At 43.0% G+C, this 27,912-nt stretch overlaps 1 protein-coding gene across 2 annotated transcripts in view; it reads right to left on the bottom strand.

The window, feature by feature from the left end:
• Positions 1 to 27,912, bottom strand: part of LOC122561991 (importin subunit alpha-4-like) — a 138,937-nt gene that overhangs the window by 19,337 nt on the left and 91,688 nt on the right. For both annotated transcript variants that reach the window (XM_087991823.1, XM_087991822.1), the window contains 7 exons: positions 26,582 to 26,626; positions 26,366 to 26,497; positions 5,776 to 5,904; positions 2,499 to 2,603; positions 729 to 800; positions 204 to 366; positions 25 to 119 (listed from right to left, as the gene is read on the bottom strand). In XM_087991823.1, the coding sequence (XP_087847949.1) occupies positions 25 to 119; positions 204 to 366; positions 729 to 800; positions 2,499 to 2,603; positions 5,776 to 5,904; positions 26,366 to 26,497; positions 26,582 to 26,626 (741 nt within the window). The remainder of the gene's footprint in view (positions 1 to 24; positions 120 to 203; positions 367 to 728; positions 801 to 2,498; positions 2,604 to 5,775; positions 5,905 to 26,365; positions 26,498 to 26,581; positions 26,627 to 27,912) is intronic.

Raw genomic sequence — 27,912 nt, 5'->3', positions numbered from 1 at the left:
TGCAATGATTACAAACTTTCTCACCTCTTCACCACAAAAGTAGTGGTCGATGATCTCAAAGGCAAGCTTATAGATGTCCTCATTCTCATGCTGTTGCAAAGCTTCAATTTTTTCAAGTCCTGGGAAGTTTAAGGGAGTTAAATATTTTAGACTTGAGATACAGTTTGATCTGAAACAGGCGATATTGAAAGCATTTCACTTACCTCCACACTCCTCTATCATTTCAACTAAAGTATTCGTGTCAGAACCAGCCACTTTCAGAATGTTATTTAGACCATCAAGAACCACCTGAATCACCTGAGGATCTTTCACACCAAGCAATTTACAGAAAGGAGGGATAACATTCTGCTGTACGAGATATTCAACCTGGAAAGCAACAAGTAAAAAACTCTTAATGTAATAAATATCAATATCTATATGGGGAATTGATGGCAGAATGGCAATCCAGAAACCAAAGCTAATGTTTAAAATTAAAATATGTTTTTGTATTTGAAATGCACTGTGCGCATTGTATGAAAATTAAACATTATAACCAGATTAAAGACAGATTGTAGGATTTATTTTTCCGGCTGACTATTGTGTTAATGTTATGTTGCATTCTTCCAGGAACTGTGTGATGAGGATAATGAAGGATGTACAGCTCCATGAGAACTACTGGTTATACATTCTGCTACATGCATCGCCTCTAAATGTGCTGGTGCATCAGCATAACCAAAAAGTACAGTTACCTGTTCCTTTCTCCCACTAATTGTCAGGTTACTGATGGCCCATGCTGCTTCTTTCTGAGTCCCAAAATCTCCCTAGAAGGAGAGATAACAATAATTTGTGGCTAGTTATTGAGTATTTAATCATAAAAAGCACATTGCAAATGGCTTGAACCCCTTTTACACATAGCTGGTTCAGAAGCTTGCTCCAATCCAACATTAGTGTGAAAAATGGTGTGGAGGTGCAGGTGTTGGACTGGGAGGGACAAGGTCAGAAGTAAGGGCTTTTGCCCGAAACTTTGATTTTCCTGCTCCTTGGATGCTGCCTGACCTGCTGTGCTTTTCCAGCACCACTCTAATCTAAAGTCAGAAGTCACACAACACCAGATTCAAAGGTTTATGTGAAATCACAAGCTTCTTTGTCAGGTGAAGTGGAGAGAAGCGCACAGTCCCAGACTTGTCATTATCTCTCCGCCTATATATTCTGTGCTTCTCTCAACTTCACCTGACAAAGGGGTCTGCTGCCGTGTGACTTCTTACTGATGTTAAGAAAAATCAAAGATTGTTAAAGTCTGGAAGAGAAAGAATAAATCAAACTCAATCTTCACAAGGTATAAAATAACTCAGGATAAATAAAACCTGATGTAACCAGAGAAGAGACATAATTTGCACTTATTTGAATTTACAAATTAGGAGCACGAGTAGGCCATATGGCTCCTCTAGCCTCTTCCACCATTCAATAAGATCACGATTGATCAGTTGTGGTTTTTCTTAAATAATTCGAGATTGTGGGCATTGCTGGCCGGTCTACCTTTATTCACCATCCCTAGTTGTCCTGGAGAAGATGGTGAGCTACTTTCTGGAACTGCTAAACCTAACTCTGAACTAAACACAGTATTCTGGTCTTATATACACCCTGTATAGCTGCAGCAAAACATCCTTACTTTTATATTCCATTCCCTTTGCAATAAATGACAACATTCCATATATATTTACATATAATATTGGGACAAAGCGCTTCATTACAAATTACTCTCAAACAGAAGTCATTGTTGTGCAAACAAGGCAGTTAGCTCCGCACAGCAGGATCACATAAAAAGATAAGATACAACTAGATTCCCTTTTTGACGTATGGAGAACAAGGAACAGTCATCAAGACACCAGGAAACTTCATGCACTCAAGTGATGACATGGAACATTTAACATCAACCTGACGAAGCAGATTAACTGGCCCAAACGTGTAAAATGCTGGAGAAACTCAGTAGGTTTGGCAATCTATGGAGACAGACTTTCCACAGATGCAGCCAGGCTGGCTGAGTTTCTCCAGTGTTTTGTGTTTCTTTTATATTTCCAGCTTCCACAGTATTTCATTGTTTAGATTAACTCTCTCTCTGATAGTGCAATATTCTCTCAGATCTGATTCTCCAAGACTGCAGCAGTCCCTTAGCACTGACCCTTCCACAGTGCATCACTTCCACAGCACTGATCCCTCAATAGCAGAGATCCCTCAATACTGACCTCCAACAGTATAGCGTTCTCTCAATCTGAATCCTCAAGTGCCCAGTGTTCCCTCAGAGCAGAGAGCATTATCTGTAGGCTCATTTGAGTAGACGATTGTTTGCTTGGCCAGGAAATGGTAGTATAACTGATTACGCTGGACACATCAATGAGCAGGTATTCGTGTAGGCAGGGTAACAGCCCCATAATACAGAAACAAAAATGCCAAGGATACTAAATGCTTAGTTTAAAAAAAAAGTCCAGTCGTGCAGGTTGACCCACCAGGAAGTTACTTACTTTGGTGAGATGATGAATGATCATGGGAATGAGCCCAGCGTCAATGACCGACTGCACTTGCTGCTGGTTTCCAGCTGTGACATTTGAAAGGAACCACACTGCTTCCTAGACACAACATTAGTACAGTTCAGATCGCATTACATCAAATATTGCCAGAATGACTTATTGATATTAGATAAATCAGAAGTTGAAAAGGAATCATTATATTTTACAGTACAGAGGCCATTCAACCCATCACATCTGTACCAGCTCCCAAAAGAGCTACTCAGCTAATCCCATTCTACAGCCCTATCGCCTTCAAATATATATCCAGCTGTTTTTGAAACTCCAATTGATTTTGCCTCCACCACCCTTCGAGACAGCGCATTCCAAATCCTAACAACTCTATCAGTAAAGAAATTTCTTCTCATCTCACTCTCAGCTGTCTTGCTGACAACCTTGAAATTGTGACCCCTCATAACTGACACAGCAACCAGCTGGAAACAGAATATCCTTCTTTACTCAGTAAAAAGTATTCATAACTTTGAACACCCCAATCAGATCACCTCTTAATCTTCTCTGCTGCAAGGACAATAGGCCCAATGTCTCTAATCTTACCTTGAATCTAAAATCTCTCATTCCTCATATAATTTCAGTAAATTTCCTTTGCAATGTCTTCAATGCATTAACATCCTTCCATAAATAAGGTGCCCAGAACTGAACACAACACTCCAAATGTGACCTGACCAACAATTTGTTGAGGTGTAGCATCACTTCCTTCTTTTTATACTCTATGCCTCTATTTATAAACCAAAGCCTTGTGTGGCACGGTGGCACAGTGCTTCGCACTGCGGCCTCACAGCACCAGAGACCCGGGTTCAATTCCCACCTGAGGCGCCTGTCTGTGTGGGGTTTGCGCATTCTCCCCGTGTCTGCGTGGGTTTCCTCCGGGTACTCCGGTTTCCTCCCACAGTCCAAAAAATGTGCAGGTTAGGTCAATTGGCCATGCTAAATTGCCCGTAGTGTTAGGTGTAGGGGAATGGGTCTGGGTGGGTTGCTCTTCGGAGGGTCGGTGTGGACTTGTTGGGCTGAAGGGCCTGTTTCCACACTGTAAGTACATAGAACAATACAGCGCAGAACAGGCCCTTCGGCCCTCGATGTTACGCCGAATGTGAACTATTCTCAGCTCGTCCCCCTACACTATCCCAAAATCATCCATGTGCTTATCGAAGGATTGTTTAAATCTCCCTAATGAGGCTGTGTTAACTACATTAGCAGGTAGGGCATTCCACGCCCTTACCACTCTCTGTGTAAAGAACTTGCCTCTGACATCTGTCTTAAATCTATCACCCATCAATGTGTAGTTATGTCCCCTCGTACAAGCTGACGTAGGAAAAGGTCTTTCACTGTCTACCCTATCTAACCTCTGATCATCTTGTATGTCTCTATTAAATCCCCTCTCAGCCTTTCCTCATAAGACCTTCGCTCCAGACTAGGCAACATCCTGTAAATTTCCTCTGCACCTTTTCCAATGCTTCCACATCCTTCCTGTAATGGGGCGACCAGAACTGTACACAATATTCCAAGTGTGGCCGCACCAGCGTTTTGTACAATTGCAGCATGATATTGCGGTTCCAGAACTCAATCCCTCTCCCAATGAAACCTAACACACCATATGCCTTCTTCACAGTACTATCCACCTGGGTGGCAACTTTCAGGGATCTATGTACATGGACTCCAAGATCCCTCTGCACATCCACACTACCAAGAATCTTTCCATGGACCCAGTACTGTGCCTTCTTGTTATTCTTCCCAAAGTGCATCACCTCACATTTAGCTGCGTTGAACTCCATTTGCCACCTCTCAGCCCAATTCTGCAGTTTATCCAAGTCCCCCTGCAACCTGTAACATTCTTCCCAAACTGTCCACGACTCCACTGACTTTAGTGTCGTCTGCAAATTTACTAATCCATCCACCTATGCCTGCGTCTAAGTCATTTATAAAAATGACAAACAGCAGTGGTCCCTAAACAGATCCTTGTGGCACACCACTAGTAACTGGACTCCAGACTGAATATTTTCCATCAACCACCACTCGCTGCCTTCTTCCAGAAAGCCAGTTTCTAATCCAAACTGCTAAATCACCCTCAATTCAATGCCTCTGCATTTTCTCCATCAGCCTACCATGTGGAACCTTATCAAAGGCTTTACTGAAGTCCATGTATACCATGTCAATTGCCTTACCCTCATCTACATGCTTGGTCACCTTCTCAAAAAACTCAATGAGGTTTGTGAGACGTGACCTGCCCTTGACGAAACCATGTTGACTATCTGAAATCAAATTGTTGCTTGCTAGATGATTATAAATCTTATCTCTTATAATCCTTTCCAAAATCTTTCCTACAACAGAAGTAAGGCTCACTATTCTATAATTACCTGGGTCATCTCTGCTGCCCTTCTTGAACAATGGCACAACATTTGCAATACCCCAGTCCTCAGGCACTAAATCTGTAGACAATGATGACTCAAATATCAAAGCCAACAGCTCTGCTTCTCCTCCCTAGCTTCCCAGAGAATCCTCAGATAAATCCCATCCGGTCCAGGGGGCTTGTCTACTTAACAACAAACTTAGTCCCCTGTATCAAATGGTCTCTCGCTTGGCAGAGTCTTGGGTTTTGACTCATTGGGGTTCCTGTAATCTAATCTAATCTACCAACCTATTCAATTTGCCTGGCTACCTTCAAAGAATTATGCACTTAAAGCCCAAGTGTCCCTCTCCCTTCTCAAAGTTGTACCATTGAGCCTGTATTGTCTCTTCATGTTTCTCCTAACAAAATGTATTACCTCACATTTTCTCACAAATGGCAACTGTGTCTTCACTTTAGAGTAAAACAAACTTTTAGACAAATATTTAGCGCTAACTCTGAATTGGGTAAGGTACTTTCAATCAGATTAACACCAAAGCTGTTGAAACAGTTTGAGGGAAATTGAGGGAGAGGAATCTTCCTGAGTTCCTACTTGTAATCCAAAAACTCCAACTGGCAAGTAAATTGGTCCAAATAACCAAGAAGAATTGGATTAGACTCTGCAGAAATTCTCTGTCATAAAATCAGCAAGTCCCAGGGCAGTTGTGGTGGTGGTGGCAGGGTGCAGCATTGCCCACCGCACCCAAAGAGATAGAGTGTGGGCACAGGGGCCAGTTCTGGGGGCCAAGGGAGGGCATGGAGGGGCCAGTCCTGGGGGCTGGAGATGTGGAACAAGCTATCAGTGTATCTACAAAGTAACTAGTAGTGTGTTACCTTATTGATCTTTTCCTTTGGGTGAGTGAGAAGGTTTGGGAAGTGGGAGAGTACATCACAATTCAATATGATCTGCGTCTGCTCATCAGTGCCGGTTACGATATTACCCACAGCTCTCAGTGCAGCTGTCTGTGTAAAAAAGAGATACAAACATTTCACACACATCAAACTGTGCTGGGCACCAAAACTATTACATTGTGTGTCACAGCTTAATAACCTTAGTGATGTGAACATTAGAATTGTAAAGAATAGGTTGTTTGGTCCCTTTAGCCTGCTCTGCTTTTCGGTGAGATCATATCAGGTTTGATTGTGGCCTCAACTCCACATTCCTATCTACTTCTGCTAACCTGCAACTCTCGTGTTGATCAAGAATCAATCTACTGCTGCCTTTAAAATATTCAATCACTGCCTGCACCATTGTCTGACGATGAATCCTGCAGACTCAAAATCCTCAGAGAAAATGTTTCTTCTCATCTCCAATAAGACAATTGTTAAACTAATTCTATTTATTCCCATAAGAGGAAATGCTTTCATCATTAACTCTGTTAAGTCCACTCAGGGATGTTATATGTTTCAATAAAATCATGTCTCATTCTTTTAAACTGCAATATATATCGGCCCAGCATGTCCAATCTTTCCTCATGAGATAAGCCCTGCTTCAACTCAGCCATCCGCTGAGCGAATCTTCTTTCAACAGTCATATCTTTAATGTAAAGGAGACCAAAAGCATACACAGTACGCCAGATTCAGTCTGACAACGCCCTGCTGACTGTAGCAATACGTCTCGACTTTTATATTTATATTATATTTTAGATTTCATTCCTCTTGTAATAAACAACAATATTTAATTTGCCTTTATTACGATTCAAGCTGATGGTAACGCTACAAACATACAATCATGCTAACAAAGGAACAAGAGTAAGCCATTCAGTCCTTTCAGCCTGCTCCACCAATCAATAGATTAGAGTTGATCTTTTTCTGCAAGGTGTTATGGACTAGGCCACTGAAAACATTCTTAAGCAGGCAGCCCAGACCATAACTTTGCAATTTGTTTCAGTAAGTGTACAGTGAAAATTACCTGGATTAAGTTAGCAAGGTTGACTACCAGGTTAAAACAGACAAAACATTTATTCACAATATTACACAATGAAACACGAAAAACAGAATAAAGAATCCCTACAGAACTCAGTCTATCCAAACTAGACTTAAGTATGCTGTTCCAAATATAAGCAAACCCCCTTTAAAACACAGTACCAAAAAAAAGGGTCAGATGCTTACAGGTTGAAGTTAGAAGGGCAGAAGAGAGAGTTTCCACACAGCTCACTGTTGAACTCCCTACCAGTTCTGGACTAAACTAAATGCTCAGCTAGAGAGCTGGTCACTCCCCTTTCATTCTACAGGTCACTTCTAAAACATGACCACTTTGGCCTGAAGTCTTATCTGTTTACATTTAAACAAAAGACCACTCAGAATCCTTTTCATCTCTGTACCAAACCAGTCTGATCGGAGCCCGGCCTGGTTTATTACTCCTCTGAAAAAGTCAAGGACAGAGTATCCTTGAGCCAAGGAACAGCTTTTAGAAATAAAAAGGACTAGCTCTGTGACAACCCTCTCTGTAGCTGTAACACCATATTCTGCATTCTGTTCCATTACCCGAATGTACTTATATAAGGTATGATTTGTCTGGTTAGCATGCAGTGCAATGCTTCTCACTGTATTTCAGTACATGTGACAATAATAAATCAAATCAAATAAAAAATTATGGCTGATCTGATTTTAATCTCAATTCCACGTCCCTAAATATCCACGATAATCTTTCACACCCATAATATTCAAGTATTTATCTACAACAGAAACAGAAATAGCTGCAGAAACTTAGCTGGTCTGGAAGCAACTGTGGAGAAATAGCAGAGTTAAGGTTCTGAAGAAGGTTCACTGGACCTGAAACGTTCACACTGCTTTATCTGCACAGATGCTGCTAGGCCTACTGGGTTTCTCCAGCACTTTCTGTTTTTGTTTCAGATTTCCAGCATCCACAGTTCTTTGTTTTTGTTAAGAATCTATCCACTTTTTGAATTAAAAATATTCAAAGATTTTGCATCCACTGTCTTTTGAGGAAATGAATTCCAAAGACTCAACCCTCAGAAAAAAAAGGTTTCCTCATCCCTGTTTTAAATGGGCACCCCCTTATTTAGTAAGATAGTAAGTACCAAAAGCTTTCATGTACTTACCCCCATACTCCGGATTCCAGCTTCCTCATTTCCCCTCCCCCCACCTTATCTCAGTCCCAACCCTCGGACTTAGCACCGCCTTCTTGACCTGCAATCTTCTCCGCCCCCACCCCCTCTCCGGACTATCACCCTCACCTTAACCTCCTTCCACCTATCGCATTCCCCACGCCCCTCCTCCAAGTCCCTCCGCCCTACCTTTTATCTTAGCCTGCTTGGCACACCCTCCTCATTCCTGAAGGGCTTATGCCCGAAACGTTGATTCTCCTGCTCCTTTGATGCTGCCTGACCTGCTGTGTTTTTCCAGCAACACATTTTTATGTAAAGGATTGAAGTGGAAAGGATTTTTCCTCACATGGGGCAATCCGGAACAAGAGGTCACAGTTTTGGGGTAAAGGATAGCAGATTTAGAACAGAGATGAGGAGGAATTACATAGTAACATTCAGCCCTCAACCCTGTTCCATGGTTGATCTGTAGCCTAACTCAACATACCTGCCTTTGGCCCACATTCCTTCATACCTTTGCTTAATAAACAATTAGCTATCTCAGGTTTAAAATTAACAACTGATCCAGCATCAATTAACGTCTCTCCTGAATAGTCTAGCCCTAATTTTAGACTATGTCCCTAGTTCTAGAATCTCCAACCAATGGAAATAGTTTATCTTTATCTACCTGCCTTTTCTCACTGATATCTTGAATACTTCAAACACATCACCTTTAACCTTCTAAAATCTAGACAAAATAGGCCTCATTTGTTTAAACTCTCCTTGTAACTTAACCTCTTATGTCCACATATCATTCTTATAAACCTACATTGCACTCCTTCCAAGGCCAATATATCCTTCCTAAGGTGTGGTGCCTAGATCTTCTCTCAGTATTCCAAGAGGGATCTAACCAGGGTTCTGTATAACTGCAGCATAACTTCAGTATCCTTATACTCCAAATATAAAGGCCAGTATTCCATTAGTTTTCTTGATTATTTTCAGGGCTTGTTCATGGCATTATAAAGATCTATGCAACTGAGCCCCCAAGTCTCTTTGCTCATCCACTGTATCCAACTTCATACCAACTAGAAAGTACCCTGGTTTATCCTTTGTTGGTCCAAGATGGATAACCTCACACTTGTTTGCAATGAACTCCATCTGACATAGTTTTGTCCATGCACTTACTCTATCAACATATCTTCATAATTTTATACTATCATCTACACAGTATATACAATGCCGCCTAACTTTGTGACATCAGATATGAATATATAACTTTCTTTACCAATATCATTAAACCCCTATAGTGTAGAAACAGGCCATTCAGCCCAACAAGTCCATGCCTACCCTCTCTGAAGAGCATCCCACCCAGACCCACTTCTCTACCCCTGTAACTCTGTATTTCCCATGGCTAATGCACCTAACCTACACATGCCTGAGCATATGGGTAATTTAGCATGGGCAATCCACCTAATTTGCATAAATTTGGATTGTGGGAGGAAACGGGGTTACCCGGAGGAAACCCACATAGATGTGGGTAGAATAAGGCCATAAGAGTAGGAGCAGAAATTAGACCATTGAGTTTCTCAGCCCCAATCTCCTGTTTTCTCCCCAAAATACTTCATCCCCTTGACAATCAACAACTTATCTGTCTCCGTCTTAAATACACTCAATGACCTAGCCTCCACAGCCTTCTATGGCAGTGAATTCCATCGATTCATCACTCTCTGAAAAAGTTTCTCCTTATCTCTGTTCTAAAAAGTCTTGTCTTTACTCTAAGGCTATGCCATCAGGGCTATAGTCTCTCCTACCAATGGAAACATGTTCCGAACATTCACTCTGTCCAGGCCTTTCAGCATTCTGTAAGCTTCATTCAGATCCTTCTGAGCTCCACCGAGTAGAGACCCAAAGTCCTCAAACGCTCCTCATATTTTAAGCTTTTAATTCCTGGGACCATTCTCATGAACCTCCTCTGAACATACTCCAGGGCCAGTACATTATTTCTGAGATATGGGGCCCAAAACTGGACACAATACTCCAAATGTGGTCTGAATGTGCAAACTCCACACAGACAGTCGCCTGAGGGTAAGGTGGAACCCAGATCCCTGGCCCTGTGAGGCAGCAGTGCAAACCACTGAGCAATCATGCCAAATAAGGTATTTTCTGATCAATCTGTTGAGGAATGCTATTACACACCTCTGGACTTGAACCTGGGCCTCCTGGCTCAAAGGTAGGGGCACTACTACTGCACCATAAGAGCCTTCAAGTTTTTAATAAATAATGTGAAATATTTGAGCCCCTAACACACATCCATGTGGGACACCAATTTGAGTACCTACCCACTATAACAACTTTTTGTTGCCTGCCACTCAACCAATTTCCATGTCATTAATTTGCCCACAATTCCATTGGTTTCTACCTTAGATAACGGTCTCTTATGTGGAACTTTATCAAATTACTTCTGGAAGTCCATATAAACAACTTAGAACAATTAGGGGGTATTTACAGAAACATACAGTCAAAGAGTCATACAGCATGTAAACAGATATTTCAGTCGAACCAGTCCATTCTGAACATAATTCCAAACTAAACTAATCCCACCTGCTTGCTCCTGGCCTACAACCCTCCAAACTTCTCCTATTTATGTAACTACCCAAATGTCTTCTAAATGCTGTCACTGTACCTGTACCCACCACCTCCTCAGGAAGTTCATTCCACACACGAGACACTCTCTGTGTAAAAGATTTGCCACATGTCTTTTTTAAATCTTTCTCCTCTGACCTTAAAAATGTGCCCTGTAGCCGTGAAATCCCTCATCCTAGGGAAAAGACAACTAATATTAACACTATCTATACCTCTCATTATTTTATAAACTTTTATCAGGTTGCCTCCTACATTCCAGTGAAAAATGTCCCAGCCTATCCAGCCTTCTTTTAGAATTCAAACCTTCCATACCTGGCAACATCCTGGTAAATCTCTTCTGAACTCTCTCCAGCTTGGATAATATCCTTTCTGGAACAGGGCAACCAGAACTGGATACGTTTTCCAAGAAGAGGCCCCACCAATGTCCTGTACAACCTCAACAAGACTTCCCAATTCCTACACGCAAAGGATTAAGCAATGAAGACAAGCCTGCCAAACTCCTTTTTAACCACCCTGTGTATATGTGACACAAACTTTAAAGACGTGTCTACCTGCTAGCCTAGGTCCCTCTGTTCTACAAGGCTGAAACTTTATTGCTGGAACAGCACAGCAGGTCAGGCAGCATCTAGGGAACAGAAGATTCGACGTTTCGGGCACATGCCCTTCTTCAGGAATGAGGGCACATGCCCTTCTCATTCCTGAAGAAGGGCATGTGCCCGAAACGTCGAATCTTCTGTTCCCTAGATGCTGCCTGACCTGCTGTGCTGTTCCAGCAATAAAGTTTCAGCTTTGATCTCCAGCGTCTGCAGACCTCACTTTCTCCCCTCTGTTCTACAACACTACCTAAGGCCCTACCATTAATTGTATAAGCCCTACCATTGTTTGATGTACCAAAATACTATATCTCATATTTATCAAGATTGAACTCCATCTGCCATTTTCAGTCCATTGATCCATTTGATTAAGATCCCTTTGTAATCTTAGAATTCTTCACTGTCTATTATGTCACCAATTTTGGTGTGGTCCACAAACTTACTAACCATGCCTTCTACATTCTCATCCAAATTTTTTATATAAATGACAAACACAAGAGGACCCCCTTCTATCCCCTTCTACAGTTCCAAAAACTAATTTATGAAGAGAATAGATGAGATAGAAGCAGAGAGGTTGTTTCTATTGGTGGGTCAAACTAGATTTAGGACTGAGTTGAGGAGAACCTTCTTCAACCAAAGGGTTGTGAATCTGTGGAAGTCCCTACCCAGTGAACCTCGTTGAACGTTTTTAGGGCAAAGATAGATTTTTGAACAGTAAAGGAATTAAAGGTTATGGTGAGCGACTGGGCAAGTGAAGCTGAGTCTACAAAAAGATCAGCCATGAGGGACAGCATGGTGGCTCTGTGGTTAGCACTGCTGCCTCACAGTGCCAGGGAGCCGGGTTCGAGTCCCTGTGCGGGCAACTCTCTGTGTGGAGTTTGCATATCCGCCCCATGTCTGCATGGGTTTCCTCCCATAATCCAAAGATGTGCAGGCCAGGTGAATTGGCCATGCTAAATTGCCCATAGTATTAGGTGGTTTTGTCAGGGGTAATTATAGGGTAGGGGAATGGGTCTGGGTGGGTTACTCTTCGGAGGGTCGGTTTGGGCTAAAGGGCCTGTTTCCATACTGTAGGGAATCTAATCTATTCTTTTTTAATTCAATCTACATTGAACTAAATCTTGTTATGATCACTACCTGATACACGTTCATGCACAATTAGGTCACGAATTAAATTGGTTCACTACTCATCACTAAACCTAATATGGCAGTACAGGCTCCTCCGGCCAGATGGTTTACTTTTGCTCTTATTTTTATGTTCTTACATCCATAGATATTCCCCTGGCCATTACCTTAGTCACCTCTTCAAAAAGAAGTTTCATAACATTTGTCAGGCAAATCTACCAGTCATGAAACTATGCTGGTTCTCTCTGATTAACTGAAAATTTTTGAGGTGTTCAGTTACCCTGTCCTTGATAATAGATTTCACCAATTTCCAAACGTTAGGCTAACTGGTCTGTAATTCCCCAGTCTTCCTATTTTGCCCTGCTTAAAAAGCGAGTAAATGGTCCTATTTTCTATTCCAGAGGGATAATTTCTGCAGCTAGGGAACTCAAAGATTATCATTAGGGCAGATGCAATACGCCCCCAACCACCAACCTCCCCTGCCCCCCCCCCCCCTTCCTTGAACACCCGGAGATGGAAACTGTCAGGTTCTGGGGATAAGTCAATCTCTACTTCAATTAATTTCCTCAATATCTATGCTTTGCTTATGTTAATTTATTCATTTCCTGTCCCTAACCCACTACTAATTTTCTTGGATCTTTCAGCAGGCTGGAAATTCTACAGTAAATACTGAGGCAAAGTAATTATCCAACTTGTCTGCCATTTCCACATAGTCATTGACAATATCCGTCAGTCTTTAGTGAATCAACATTGGCCCTGACCACATTTATTCTTATTGATTTTGATGTCCCTTACAAGTTGCCTTTCATAATCCCTTTCAGTAGCTCTTATAAGCTACTTTGTGGCCCTTTGCTTGTCTTTCTATCTTTCCCATTTGGCAGGTTCAATCATTATTTTTTGCATTTTGCAAGCTCTTTTTTAAAAATTTTATACTGCGCCTTATTTCTTTAGGGTCCATGCCTTTTTTTTCTGTTCCCTATCAGGGGTATAAACTGGTTTTGTGCTGTTTAAATTCTTCTTTAAACATGCTTCATTGTTCTTCAATTGTTTTACCCACGAGCAGAATTTCCTAGTTTACAATGGACAGTCTGTATCTCATCTCATCTCATCAAAGTCAGTCTTCCCTAAATTTAAAATACGAGTAGCTGATTTGTGCTTTTTGCTTTCAAACGCAGCATTGAACTCAATCATGTTATGATGAATATTTGATATATGTTCATGCACAATTAGGTTACTAATTAAATCGGTTCACTAATCATCGCTTAATCTAATATTGCTTGTCCCTTGTTGTATCCAGAACATCTTGCTGTAGGAAACTGTCCCAGACACCCTCCAGAATTCACTACCTTTCTGCGTTTGTCTGCCTCTCCTAATCTATGTTATCTTTGCCATTTTCCCTGTGCATTCCGTAAATCTTATAACCTAGTATATTTGGTTTTCAGTCCCAACCATCTTGCAGCCATGTCTCAATACTGGCTACTATATTATAATTTCCCTCAAGAGGAGGCAATAGCTTGGTGGTATTATTGCTGGGTTGTTAATCCAGACACCTAGGAATTGTTCTGGGGACCTGGGTTTGAATCCCGCCATGGCAGATGGTGGAATTTGAATTCAATAAATATCTGGAATTAAGAGTTTAATGATGACCGTGCACTCATTGTCGGGAAAAACCCATCTGGTTCACTAATGTCTTTAGGGAAGAAAACTGCCATCTTTACCTGGTCTGGCCTACACGTGACTCCAGACCCACAACAACGTAGTTGACTCTTAACTGCCCTTTGGGCAATTAGGGATGAGGAATAAATGCTGGCCTAGCCAGCGACGCCCTCATCCCGTGAATGAATAAAAAATAAATTTGAATTTGAGCCTGCAGTTCACTTTATTTAATCCTTACACTCCATGCATTGTATGTAAAACTTTTGTTGTGGTTCTGTTCGCCGAGCTGGAAGTTTTTGTTGCAAACGTTTCGTCCCCTGGCTAGGCGACATCATCAGTGCTTGGGAGCCTCCTGCGAAGCGCTTCTTTGATGTTTCCTCTGGTGTTTATAATGGTCTGTCCCTGCCGCTTCCGGTTGTCAGTTTCAGCTGTCCGCTGTAGTGGTTGGTATATTGGGTCCAGGTCGATGTGTTTGTTGATGGAGTTTGTGGATGAATGCCATGCCTCTAGGAATTCCCTGGCTGTTCTCTGTCTGGCTTGCCCTATGATAGTAGTGTTGTCCCAGTCGAATTCATGTTGCTTATTGTCTGCGTGTGTGGCTACTAAGGATAGCTGGTCGTGTCGTTTCGTGGCTAGTTGATGTTCATGTATGCGGATTGTTAGCTGTCTTCCTGTTTGTCCTATATAGTGTTTAGTGCAGTCCTTGCATGGTATTTTGTACACTACATTCGTCTTGCTCATGCTGGGTATCGGGTCCTTCGTTTTGGTGAGTTGTTGTCTGAGCGTGGCTGTTGGTTTGTGTGCCGTTATGAGTCCTAGTGGTCGCAGCAGTCTGGTTGTCAGTTCCGAGATGCTCCTGATGTATGGTAGTGTGGCTAGTCCTTTTGGTTGTGGTATGTCCTCGTTCCGTGGTCTTTCTCTTAGGCATCTGCTGATGAAGTTGCGCGGGTATCCGTTTTTGGCGAACAGAACCACAACAACGAGCACCCGAGCTACAAATCTTCGCACAAACTTTGAATGTAAAACTTTTATTTGGACCAGTACACTTGAACCTGTCCCTCAGCATTGGTGCTTTATTCATCTGCTCATTTTCTCTTTTTCTGATTTAATCAATACACTTCCTCTAGTTTTGCCATTACCTGGTGGGCCTGAAGTAGGATCGCTGATTGTTTCTCACAAAGGGTCACGAACTCTGTAAATACATTGTTCCAAAGTGCGATGGACTTTGAGTAAATTTGTGGAGATGGATAGATGTTTAATTAAAGTCATACAGCATGGAAAGAGACTCTTTGGTCCAACTCATCCATGACAAGCAGACAACCTAAATTAATATAGTCCCATTTGCCAGATTTGCCCCATATCCCTCTATTCCCTTATTCATATACCCATGCTTGAATATTGTAATTGTACCAGCTCCACCACTACATATACACACCACTCTCTGCATGAAAAGGTTGCCCTTTAGGTCCCTTTTTAATTCAGAAAGTAAGGGGGGAAGCGATACAGGGAAACCTGTCTATCTGGATACAGAATTAGCTGGCCCATAGAAGACAAAGGTGGTTGATGGAAAGTTTTCAGCCTGGAGTTGGTGACCAGTGGTGTTCCACAGGGATCGGTTCTGGGACCTCTGCACTCTCTGATTTTTATAAATGACTTGGATGAGGAAGTGAAAAGGTGGGTCAGTAAGTTGGCTGATGACACGAAGCTAGGTGGAGTTGTGGGTAGTATTAAGGGCTGTGGTAGGTTGCAACAGGACATTGACAGGATGCAGAACTGGGCTGATTAGTGGCAGATGGAGCTCAACCTGGAAAAGTGTGATGTTGTTCACTTTGGAAGGTCGAATTTGAATGCAGAATACAGGGTTAAAGGCAGGATTTTTGGCAGCGTGGAAGACAGAAGGATCCTGGGGTTCATGTCCAAGACCCCTCAAAATTGCCACCCAGGTTGATAGGATTCATAAGAAGGCATATGGTGTGTTAGCTTTTATTATCAGGAGGATTGAGTTTAAGAGCCGCAAGGTTATGCTGAAGCTCTGGAGAGCCCTGGTTAGATCACACTTGGAATATTGTTTTCAGTTCTGGATGCCTCATTGTAGGAAGAATGTGGAAGCTTTCAAGAGGGTGCACAGAGATTTACTAGGATGCTGCCTGGTCTGGACAGCAATTCTTATTAAGAAACGTTGAGTGAGCTAGGGTTTTTCTCATTGGAGTTAAGAAGGATGAGAGACGACTTGAGATGTTGAAAGGCATAGAGTGGATAGCCAGAGATTTTTTCCCCATGGCGGAAATGTCTATCATGAGGGGGCATAATTTTAAGGTGACTGGAGGGAAGTTTAGGGGTGATGTCAAAAGTAGGTTCTTTACTCAGAGTGGTGGGTGCATGGAATGCAATGCCAGCAGTGGTAGTAGAGTCCGATACATTTTGGGCATTTAAGTGACTTTTGGATAGGCACATGGAAAATAGTACAATGAAGGACATGTAGGTTAGTCTGATCTTAGAATACAGTAAAAGGCCAGCACAATAACGAGGGCCAAAGGGCCTGTCTGTACTGTACTGTTCTACGTTCTAAATCTTTCCTCTCTCACTTGAAACCTACTCCCTCTAGTTTTGGATTCCCCCATTCTGGGGAAAATACTTTCGCTATTCACCCTATCCATGCCCCTCTTGATTTTACAAACCTCTATAAGGTCACCCCTCAGCCTCCAACGCTCTAAGGAATATAGCCCCAGCCCCAGCCCCTCCCTATAGGTCAAAGCCTCCAACCCCACAAATTCACTCAAAGTCCATCGCACTTTGGAACAATGTATTTACAGAGTTCGTGACTCTTTGTGAGAAACAATCAGCGATCCTACTTCAGGCCCACCAGGTAATATCCTTGTAAATCTTTTCTGAACCCTTTCAAGTTTATGGGGGGTGGGAACCAGAGCTACATATCTGAGAGGGGGATAGTTGTAGATGGGGCAGTGACAGGATGTAGTGAATCTATCAGGAAGAATTTTCACGTGATGAAACAAAGGGATCGGTTAAAGTGTGTCTGCTTTAACGCAAGGAGTGGCAGAAATAAGAATGATGAATTCAGAGCATGGATCAGTACTTGGGATTATGATGGTGTTGCCACATCGAACACGTGGGTTTCACAGGGGCAGGAATGGTTGCTAGATGTTCCAGGATTTAGAATATTGAACAGGGAGGGTGGAAAAAGAGAAGGGGGTGTAGCATTGCTAATCAGAGAGTGCATCACAGCTACAGAAATGAAGGTTCTCAAGGAAGGTTATCAAGAAAGTCTGGGTGGAAATTAGGAACAGCGGGGAGCAGCCACTTCATTGGGGGTTTTCTACAGACCCCTATAGCAGGAGGGAGATTGAAGAACTCATAGGCTGGCAGATTTGGGAAAAATGCAGATGCAACAGAGTTGTTGTTATGGGTGACTTCAACTTTCCCAATATTGACTGGAACCTCCTTAGTGCAGATGGTTTGGATGGAGCCGTTTCTGTCAAGTGTGTTCAGGAGGGTTTCCTTACTCAGTATGGTGACAGGCGACGAGGGGAGAGGCCATATTGCATTTGGTGCTTGGCAATGAGCCAGAACAGGTTTCAGATCTCGTGTTGGGGGAACACTTTGGTGACCACAATTGCCTCACATTTACCACAGCCTTGGAGTGGGAAAGGAGCAGTTACCAAGGGAAGATATTTATTTGGGGAAAAGGAAATAATGACACTATCAGACAGGAGCTGGGAAGTACAGACTTGGAGCAATTGTTCCACAGAAAGGGCACAACAGACATGTGCAGACTGTTTAAGAAGCTGTTGTTGCGGGTGATGCACAAATTTGTTCCTCTGAGTTAGGCAAGAAGGGATAAGATTAAGGAGCCTTGGATGATGAGAACAGAGGAGCTTCTCATCAAAAGGAAGGAGGCAGTTTTCGGAAGGTGGAGGAAGCAAGGATCTAGCACAGCTTTAGAGGATTACAGGCTTACTAGAAAGGAGCTCAGAAATGGACTGAGGAGAGCCAGGAGGGTGCACGAAAAGGCTTGGCAGGAAGGATTAGGGAGAACCCAAAGGCATTTTACTCATACGTGAGGAATAAGGGAATGCTCAGGGAAAAGGTAGGGCTGGTCAGGAATGGTGTCGAGAAATTGTGCGTAGAGTCTGAGCAGATAGGGGAAGCTCTAAATGAGCTTTTTACTTTGGTTTTCTCTAAGAAAAGGGACCTTATTGTGAATGAGAACTTTGAGGAGCCGGGAAACAGCCTTGAACAGATCAAGATTAATGAAGTTGATGTACTGGAAATTTTATAAGTCCCCAGAGACAGACCAGGTTTATCCTAGGTTGCTCCGGAAGCAAGAAGGAGGTTGCTAAGCCATTGGCGAAGATTTTTGCGTCCTCACTCTCCATGGGGGTCGTACCGGAGGATTGGAGGGAGACAAATGTTGTTCCTCTTTTCAAGAAGGGGAATAGGGAAATCCCTGGCAATTACAGACCAGTCAGTCTTACGTCCGTGGTTAGCAAGGTTTTGGAAAGAATTCTGAGGGATAGGATTTATGACTATTTGGAAAAGCATAGCGTGATTAAAAGCAGTCAGCATGGCCTTGTGAGGGGAAGGTCATGCCTCACAAATCTTACTGAGTTCTTTAAGGAGGTATAAGATAGGTCAATGAAGGTCGAGCAGTGGATGTAGTGTATATGGACTTAAGCAAAATATTTGATAAGGTTCCCCATGGTAGGTATGGGATTCAGGCAGATTTGGCTATCTGGATTCAGAATTGGTTAGCTGACAGAGGCAGAGAGTGGTTGTAGATGGAAAGTATTCTGCCTGGAGGTCAGTGGTGAGAGGGGTTCCGCAGGCTCTGTTCTTGGGACTCTGCTCTTTGTAGTTTTTATAAATGACTTGGATGAGGAGATTGAGGGGTGAGTTAGTAAATTTGCAGATGACACAAAGGTTGGAGGTGTCGTCGATAGTAGAGAGGGCTACTGCAGGCTGCAACGCAACATAGCCAGGATGCAGAGCTGGGCTGAGAAATGGCAAATGGTGTTCAACTTGGATAAATGTGAAGTGATGCATTTTGGAAGGTCAAACTTGAATGCGGAATATAGGATCAAAGACAGGATTCTTGGAAGTGTGGAGGAACAGAGGGATCTGGGTGTGCAAGTACATAGATCCCTCAAAGTTGCCACCCAAGTGGATAGGGTTGTTAAGAAAGCATATGGTGTTTTGGCTTTCATTAACAGGGGGATCGAGTTTAAGAGCCGCGAGGTTTTGCTACAGCTCTACAAGTCCCTGGTGAGGCCACACTTGGAATACTGTGTCCAGTTCTGGTCGCCCTACTATAGGAAAGATACGGATGCTTTGGTGAGGGTGCAAAGAAGTTTTACCAGGATGCTGCCTGGACTGGAGGACTTGCCTTATGAAGAGAGGCTGACTAAGCTCGGACTTTTCTCTCTGGAGAGGAGGAGGAAGAGAGGTGACTGAGGTATACAAGGATAGAGTTAATAGCCAGACTTTTCCCCGTGGCAGGACTGACTGCCTTGAGGGGTCATAGTTTAAACATATTAGGAGGAAGGTAGAGGAGACATCAGAGGTAGGTTCTTTAAGCAGAGTTACGAATGCATGGAATGCGTTGGCAGCGATGGTGGTGGAAGCAGAGTTATTAGGGACATTTAAGCGACTGTTGCACATGCACATGGACAGCAGTGAATTGAGGGGTGCATAGGTTAGGTTATTTTAGATTAGATTAGGAATAATCTTCGGCACAACATCGTGGGCTGAAGGGCCTGTTCTGTGCTGTACAGTTCTTTGTTCTATGTTTAACAACATCTTTCCTATAAGAAGGAAACCAAAATTGAACACAGTATTCCAAAAGTACCCTCACCAATATCTTGTGCAGCTGCAATATGACCTCGCAACTCTTATATTCAATGCACTGACCAATAAAGGTAAGCGTCCTAAACACCTTCTTCACCACCCTGTCTGCCTGCGATTCTGCTTTCAAGGAACTATGTCTCTTTGATTGGCAACACTCCCCAGGACCTTGCCATTAAGTACAAACATAGCATCTCACATTTATCTAAATCAAACTCCATCTGCCACTCCTCAACCCATCCGATCAAAGTCCTCTTGTACTCTGCGGTAACCTTTTTTGTTGTCCACCGTACCATCTATTTTGGTGTCATCTGCAAATTTACTAACCATACCTCCTATATTCACATCCAAATCATGTATATAATGTCAAAAAACAGTGGACCCAGAATTAGATGAAGGGTTAGTTGGGGAAAGTGAAGTTGAGGCCAAGATGAGTTCAGCCTTAATTGTATTAAGTGGAGGAGCCAGCTCATGGGGCTGAATTGTCTACTCCTGCTCCTCGCTCTTATGTTATAATTGAATGCGATTTGGACAAGCTGAGTAATTGGGTAAATGCTTAGCAGATACAGTACAAGGTGTAGCAAACACAGGAAGGAAGATTATTATCTGAGTGGCTACAAATTGAGAGAAGGGAATTGTGCAACAAGACCAGGATGTCCTCATACACCAGTCACCGAAGGTGAGCTTGCAGGACCACAGGTGATCAAGACAAATGGTACATTGGCCTTCATAGTGAGGATTCGAGTAGAGGAGCAGGAATGTTTCACTGCAGTTATAAAAGGCCTTGGTGAGACCACACCAAAACTACTGGTCTCCTTACCTGAGGAAGGATGTTCTTGCTATAGAGGGAATGTAGTGATGGTTTGCCAAACTGAGACCTGGGTGTGTAGTACTGACTAATGAGGAGAGATTGAATTGGTTAGGATTATATTTGTTGGAGTTCAGAAGAATAAAGAGGGATCTCATAGAAACCTATAAATTTCTAACAGCTTTCGAAAGGATAGATGCAGGAAGAATGTTGCTGATGGTGTGGGAGGCCAGAACCAGGAGTCACAGACTAAGGCTATGGGGTAAACCATTTAGGACTGAGATAAGGAGAATTGTTTTCACCTGGAGAGCGATGAATCTATGGAATTCACTACCATGGAAAGCAGTTAGGGGCAAAACATTGTATGATTTCAAGGAGAAGGTGGATATAGCAACTTGGGTTCAAGGGATCAAAGAATATGAGGGAAAAGCAGGAACAGACTATTGAGCTAGATGATCATCCATGATTGCAATGAATGGTGGAGTTAGCTTGAAGGCCCAAATGGCGTATCCTGTTACTATTTTCTATGTTGCTATGATCAGTCCTAGGGGCTCAATTATTTGCTGTATATATTAATGACTTGAATGAGGGGAAAGAATGTAAAGTATCCAATTTGCTGATGATACGAGAACAGGTGGGAGGATATGTTGTATTGACAGCATAGGAATCTGCAGGGGCTTGAGTGAGCGGACAAGAACTTGGCAGATGGAGTTTAATGTAGGAAAGTGTGAGGTCTTGTACTTTGATAGGAAGAGTCAAAGATAGACTATTATTAAAATAGACAGATATTCCAAGAAAAGTGCAGTACAGAGGAATCTGGGTGTTTCTTTGTATGAAATATGAAAAGTTAGCATGCAGGTGCCGCAAGTAACTTAGAAGGCAATATAGAGAGAGGGTGTATAGCCCTTAACTGCTAGAAAACCTGGCTTACAAAAGACCATGGAGGCCTCTTTGTTGTTGATGCCTCGCAACCCTTTCTGTACTTAGTTTCCTGATGGCAGTGATGTAAAAGAGTAAGGAATAAAACAACAGGAGGTGCAAGTTTCTCTCCTTCTCTCAGTCAAATTCCTTGAGAATCTGACAAAGTTCCAAATGTAAGTATTACTCATACGTGAGGAATAAGAGAATGATCAGGGAGAAGGTAGGGCCGGTTAGGGATAGCGGAGGGAACTTGTGCATGGAGTCTGAGCAGATAGAGGACGCTCTAAATGAGTTTTTTTGCTTCGGTTTTCACCAAGGAAAGGGACCTTATTGTGAATGAGAACATTGACGAGCTGGGATACAGTCTTGACCAGATCAAGATTGATGAAGTTGATGTGCTGGAAATTTTGGAAGACATTAAGATTGATAAGTTCCCAGAAACAGACCAGATTTGTCCTAGGCTGCTCCGGGAAGTGAGAAAGGAGGTTGCTAAGCCGCTAGCGAGGATACTTGCCTCCTCACTCTCCACAGGAGTCATACTGGAGGATTGGAAGGAGGCGAATGTTGTTCTTCGTTTCAAGAAGGGTAATAGGGAAATCCCTGGCAATTACAGAGCAGTCAGTCTTACGCCTGTGGTCAGCAAAGTTTTGAAAGAATTCCAAGGGATAGGATTTATGACTATTTGGCAAAGCATAGTGTGATTAAAGTCAGTCAGCACAGCTTTGTGAGGGGCAGGTATGCCTCACAAATCTTATTGAGTTCTTTGAGGAGGTGTCAAGACAGGTCAACAAAGGTTGAGCAGTGGATGTGGTGTATATGGATTTCAGCAAGGTATATGATAAGGTTCCCCCTGGTAGGCTCATTCATAAAATCAGGAGGTATGGGATACAGGGAGATTTGGCTATCTGGATTCAGAATTGGCTGGCTGACAGAAGGCAGAGAGTGGTTGTAGATGGAAAGTATTCTGCCTGGAGGTCAGCATTGAATGGGGTCCCGCAGGGCTCTGTTCTTGGGACTCTGCTCTTTGTAGTTTTTATAAATAACTTGGATGAAGAGGTTGAGGGGTGGGTTAGTAAATTTGCAGATAACACAAAGGTTGGAGGTGTCGTCGATAGTATAGAGGGCTACTGCAGGCTGCAGCGCGACATAGAGAGGATGCAGAGCTGGGCTGAGAAATGGCAGATGGTGTTCAACCTGGATAAATGCGAAGTGATGCATTTTGGAAGGTCAAACTTGAATGCGGAATATAGGATTAAAGACAGGATTCTTGGCAGTGTGGAGGAACAGGGGGATCTGGGTGTGCAAGTACATAGATCCCTCAAAGTTGCCACCCAAGTGGATAGGTTTGTTAAGAAAGCATATGGTGTTTTGGCTTTCATTAACAGGAGGATCGAGTTTAAGAGCCACGAGGTTTTGCTACAGCTCTACAAGTGGCTGGTGAGACCACACTTGGAATATTGTGTCCAGTTCTGGTCACCCTACTATAGGAAAGATACAGAGGCTTTGGAGAGGGTGTAAAGAAGTTTTACCAGGATGCTGCCTGCCCTGGAGGGCTTGCCTTATGAAGGAAGGTTGTATAAGCTAGGACTTTTCTCTCTGGAGAGAAAGAGGAAGAGAGGAGACCTGATTGAGGTATACAAGCTAATGATGGAATAGGTAGAGTCAATAGCCAGAGACTTTCCCCCAGAGCAGGATTGACTGGTACGAGGAGTCATAGTTTGGAATATATTAGGAGGAAGGTATAAAGGAGATGGCAGAGGTAGGTTCTTTATGCAGGGAGTTGTGAATGCATGGAATGTGTTGCCAGCTGTGGTGGTGGAACCAGAGTCATTGGGAACGTTTAAGCGACTGCTGGACATGCACATGGATAGCAGTGAGTTGAGGGGTGCGTAGGTTAAGTTATTATATTTTACATTAGGATTAAACCTCGGCACAACATCATGGGCCAAAGGGCCTGTTCTGTGCTGTACTTTTCTATGTTCTATGTTCTGTTTATGTAACAAATCACGAGAAGCTGAACGGTGCCCACTTACCAAAGGCACAGATCAGCTTGACTTCAACCTGAACTAAAGATCTTACATCATTGTACAGTTGACAGCAACTTTTTTTTATTATTCATTATATGGGATGTGGGTATTGGTAGCTGGCCAGCATTTATTGCCTGTCTCTAGTAGCGTGGAGAAGGTGGGGGTGAGCTGCGTTCCTGAATCATTGCAGTCCATCTGCTGTGGGTTGACCCACAATGCCATTAGGGAAGGAATTCCAGGAGTTTGACCCAGCAACACTGAAGGAACGGTGATATATTTCCAAGTCAGGATGGTGATTGGCTTGAGGAGAGTTTGAAGGTGGTGGTCTTCCCGTGTATCTGCTGCCCTTGTCCTTCTAGATGGAAGTGGATATGGTTTTGGAAGCTGCTGTCTGAGCATCTCGATGAATTTCTGTAGTACATCTTGTAGATAGTACACATTGCTGCTACTGAGCATCAGTGCTGGAGGGAGTGGATGCTTGACAAAGTTGTGTCAATTAAGCGGTGGCTGCTTTGTCTTGGATGGTGTCAAGATTCTTGAATGTTGTTGGGGCTGCACTCGTCCAGGCAAGTGGGGAGTATTCCATCATACTTCTGACTTGTACCTTGTACATGGTGGACAGGCTTTTGAAAATCAGGAGGTGAGTTACTTACTGCAGTATTCCTAGTCTCTGATTTGCTCTTACATTTATGTGGTGAGTCCAGTTGAGTTTCTGGTCAATGATAACTCCCAGGATGTTGATAGTGGGGGCTTTCAATGAAGGTAACACCATTGAATGTCAATGGGCAATGGTTAGATTGTCTCTTGTTGGTGATGGTCACAGCCTTGCATTTGTGTGGCACAATGTTACTTGCCACTTGTCAGCTCTGGGTATTGTTCACATGTTGTTGCATTTGGATACGGACTGCTTCAGTGTGCGAGGAGTCATGAAGGGTGCTGAAAATTGTGCAATCATCGACTGACATACCCACTCCTGACCAGCTGAAGATGGTTGGGCCTAGGACACTACCCTGGGGAACTCCTGCAGAGATATCCTGGAGCTGAGTTGACTGACCTCCAACAACCATGACCATCTTCCTGTACATCAGGTATAACTCTAACCAGTGAAGAGTTTTCCCCTTGATACTCGTTGATTCCAATTTTGCTAGGGCTATGTGATGCCACACCCAGTTGAATGTAGCCTTGATGTCAATTTCACCTCTGGAATTCAGCTCTTTTGTCCCTTTTTGAACCAAGGCTGAGGTCAGGAGCTGAGTGGCCCTGGCAGAACTCAAACTGGGTGTCACTGAGCAGGTTATTGCTGAGCAGGTGCTGATTGGTAGCACTGTTGATGACACGTTCCATCACTTTACTGATGATCGACAGTAGTCTGATGGGGCAGTAACTGGCCATGTTGGATTTGATCTGCTTTTTATGTACAGGACATACTTGGACAATTTTCCACATTGTCCAGTAGATGCCAGTGTTGTAACTGTGCTGGAACAGCTTAGCTAGGGGAACAGCAAGCTCTAGAGCACAAGTCGTCAGTAGTATTGCCAGAATGTTGTCAGGGCCTGTAAACTTTGCAGCATCCAGTGCCTCCAACCATTTCTTGATATTACTTGGACTGAATCGAATTGGCTGAAGACTGGTATCTGTAATGTTGGGGACCACTGCAGGACAACCACTGAGATGGATCATCCACTCAGCACTTCTGCCTGAAGATTGCTGCGAAAGTTTCAGCCTTATCTTTTGCACTGATGTGCTGGACTCTTCCATCAATGAGGATGGGGATAGTTGTGGAGCATCCTCCTCCATGAGTTGTTTCATCATCCACCACCACTCATTACTGGATATGGCAGGACTGCAGAGCTTAGGTCTGATCCATTGGTCGTGAGATCACTTAGCTCTGCCTATCAATTGCTGCTTATATGTTTGGTATGTAAGTGGTCCTGTTTGGTGGCTTCACCAGGTTGACACCTCATCTTCAGGTCTGCCTGGCTCCTGGCATGCCCTCCTGCACTCTCCATTGAACCAGGGTTGATCCCCTGGCTTGATGGTAATGGTTGAGTGGGGGATATGCCAGGCCATGAGGTTACAGATTGTGCTGGAGTACAATTCTGCTGCTGTTGATGGCCCACAGCACCTCATGGATGCTCAGTCTTGAGTTGCTAAATCTGTTCAAAGTCTGTCCCATTTAACATGGTGATAGTGCCACACAACATGATGGAGGGTATTCTCAATGTGAAGGCGGGACTTCGTCTCCACAAGGGCTGTGTGGTGGTCACTCTCATCGATACTGACATAGACAGATGCATCTGCAGCTGGCAGACTAGTAAGGATGAGGTCAAGTCTGTTTTTCCCCTCTCGTTAGTTCCCTCACCACCTGCCACAGACCCAGTCTAGCAATTCAATCAGTCTGTGACAGAGACAGAGAGAGAGAGAGAGAGAGAGAGACAGAGGGAGAGACAGAAAGAGCAAGAGAGAGAAAGAAAACAAATGAGAAAAAGAGAAATGATGAAGGGAACGAATTGACAGGAAGGGAAGTGACACAAACAGATTAGCCAAGACATTACTGAATTTAATGGCACAGATGTGAGGAGCCGAATGGTCTACTTCTGTCCCTATTTATTATGGCAATCGCTGTACTGTCTGTACAAAATACTACTCTCACTAGCTACTACTGCACTAGTTTGTATAAAGTACTAATTGCAATGATCCGTGATTCTAGCCAAGAGGAGGCCTTGGCATTTTTTCACTACTTACCTGAACTTTGACCTCTTGGCAGCTAAGAAGTGGAATTAGATGGGGTACAACACCAGAATCTATCACCATTTGAATTTGTTCATTTCCTCCGTCTGTCAAATAGGAGAGAGCCCAGACCGTGTCAACTAGAATCTGAGAAAACAATTAGTTGTTTAGGCAAGAAAGTACACATTCTAACGTCTTCACTTACAGAGAATGAACTTTCTAAATACTTACATTTGTGTCACTGTGTTGTATTAATACACTTAAAGCTGGTAGCAACTGCAAAACAAAAAGAATCCTTGTCACACATTATTCATCCAGGAAATCAATGGCCAGTTTACTTGCTAAAAAAAAAACTCTACCTCAAAAGTAAATTCAGCAGTTTCATTGCTAGATTGTTTTACAATTAAGCCTGGAAGAAAAATTCCTAACTGCAACAAAGGTTCTGTAAAGGCTGTGCACACATTTTGATATTATCTACCTATTATCTCATAGCGTGCTCAATTATTCCAGTTCCTTACGTCAGAAAGAGAAACACTCTCTATACAACACAATTATTTCACTTCCATTGCTGGTAGCAAGGTGGTAAAAGGAAATGTTTTGAGACATTCTATGATGCATCATCACTTTCATCATTTTGTTACCAAATCATTATTTCCAAGACCCTGATCCCAAACTTGGGACCAATATATCAGACTAAATTTTCATTTGATAATGGAAGACTTGAGTATTGCTGAAAAAAGGCATATTTTGTTGAAGTTTTTCAGGACAATTTGCAAGAAACACGAATGTAAACAACCTTTTTATCTGTATGAAGCAAGTGTTGATTGTTTAGCAACTGAACTCTTGTGGCATGGAGAAGCAATGGCCTCATGATATTATTAGAGTTTAGATCAGAGTGGTGCACTTGGATTATTAATCCAGAAACTCAGCTAACGTTCTCGGGTCCCAGGTTCAAATCCTTCCATGGCAGATGGTGGAACTTGAACTCAATAGGAAAAACTCTGGAATTGAGAATCTATCGATGACCATGAAATCATTGTGGATTGTCAGAAAAACCCATTTGGTTCTCAACTTCCTTCAAGGAAGGAAATCTGCCATTCTCACCTGGTCTGGCCTACATGTGACTCTGGATCCACAGCAGTGAGGTTGACTTTCAATTACTCTCTGAAATGGCCTAGCAAGCCATTCAATTGTACCAATCGCTACGATGTCTCAAAATGAAACCAGATGGATCACCTGACAGCAAACAGGCACCAGAAAAGGCAACGGCACAAACAGCCCTGTTGAATCTGCAAAAGTCATCCTCATTATTATCTGGGGGTTAATGAGAATAACTTCCATTGTGTATGGCACTAATGCCATGCTAAATGGGACAGACTTTGAATAGATCTAACAACACAAGACTGGGCATCCATGTGGCACTGTGGGCCATCAACAGCAGAGTAGTACTCCCCAATGACTGCACAATGTTCAGCACCATTTGTGACTCCTCAGTTACTGAAGCAGCCCAATGGCATTACCATCACTGAATTCCCTACTATCAACATCCTGAGAGTTATCAT

Source organism: Chiloscyllium plagiosum, unplaced genomic scaffold (genome assembly GCF_037043375.1).
Source record: "Chiloscyllium plagiosum isolate Xiang-an unplaced genomic scaffold, Cpla_swu_hap1 HiC_scaffold_11, whole genome shotgun sequence".
Taxonomy (NCBI): Eukaryota; Metazoa; Chordata; class Chondrichthyes; order Orectolobiformes; family Hemiscylliidae; genus Chiloscyllium; species Chiloscyllium plagiosum.
Note: the sequence above shows the minus strand (reverse complement) of the source record. Positions and strands in the feature narration are given on the sequence as shown.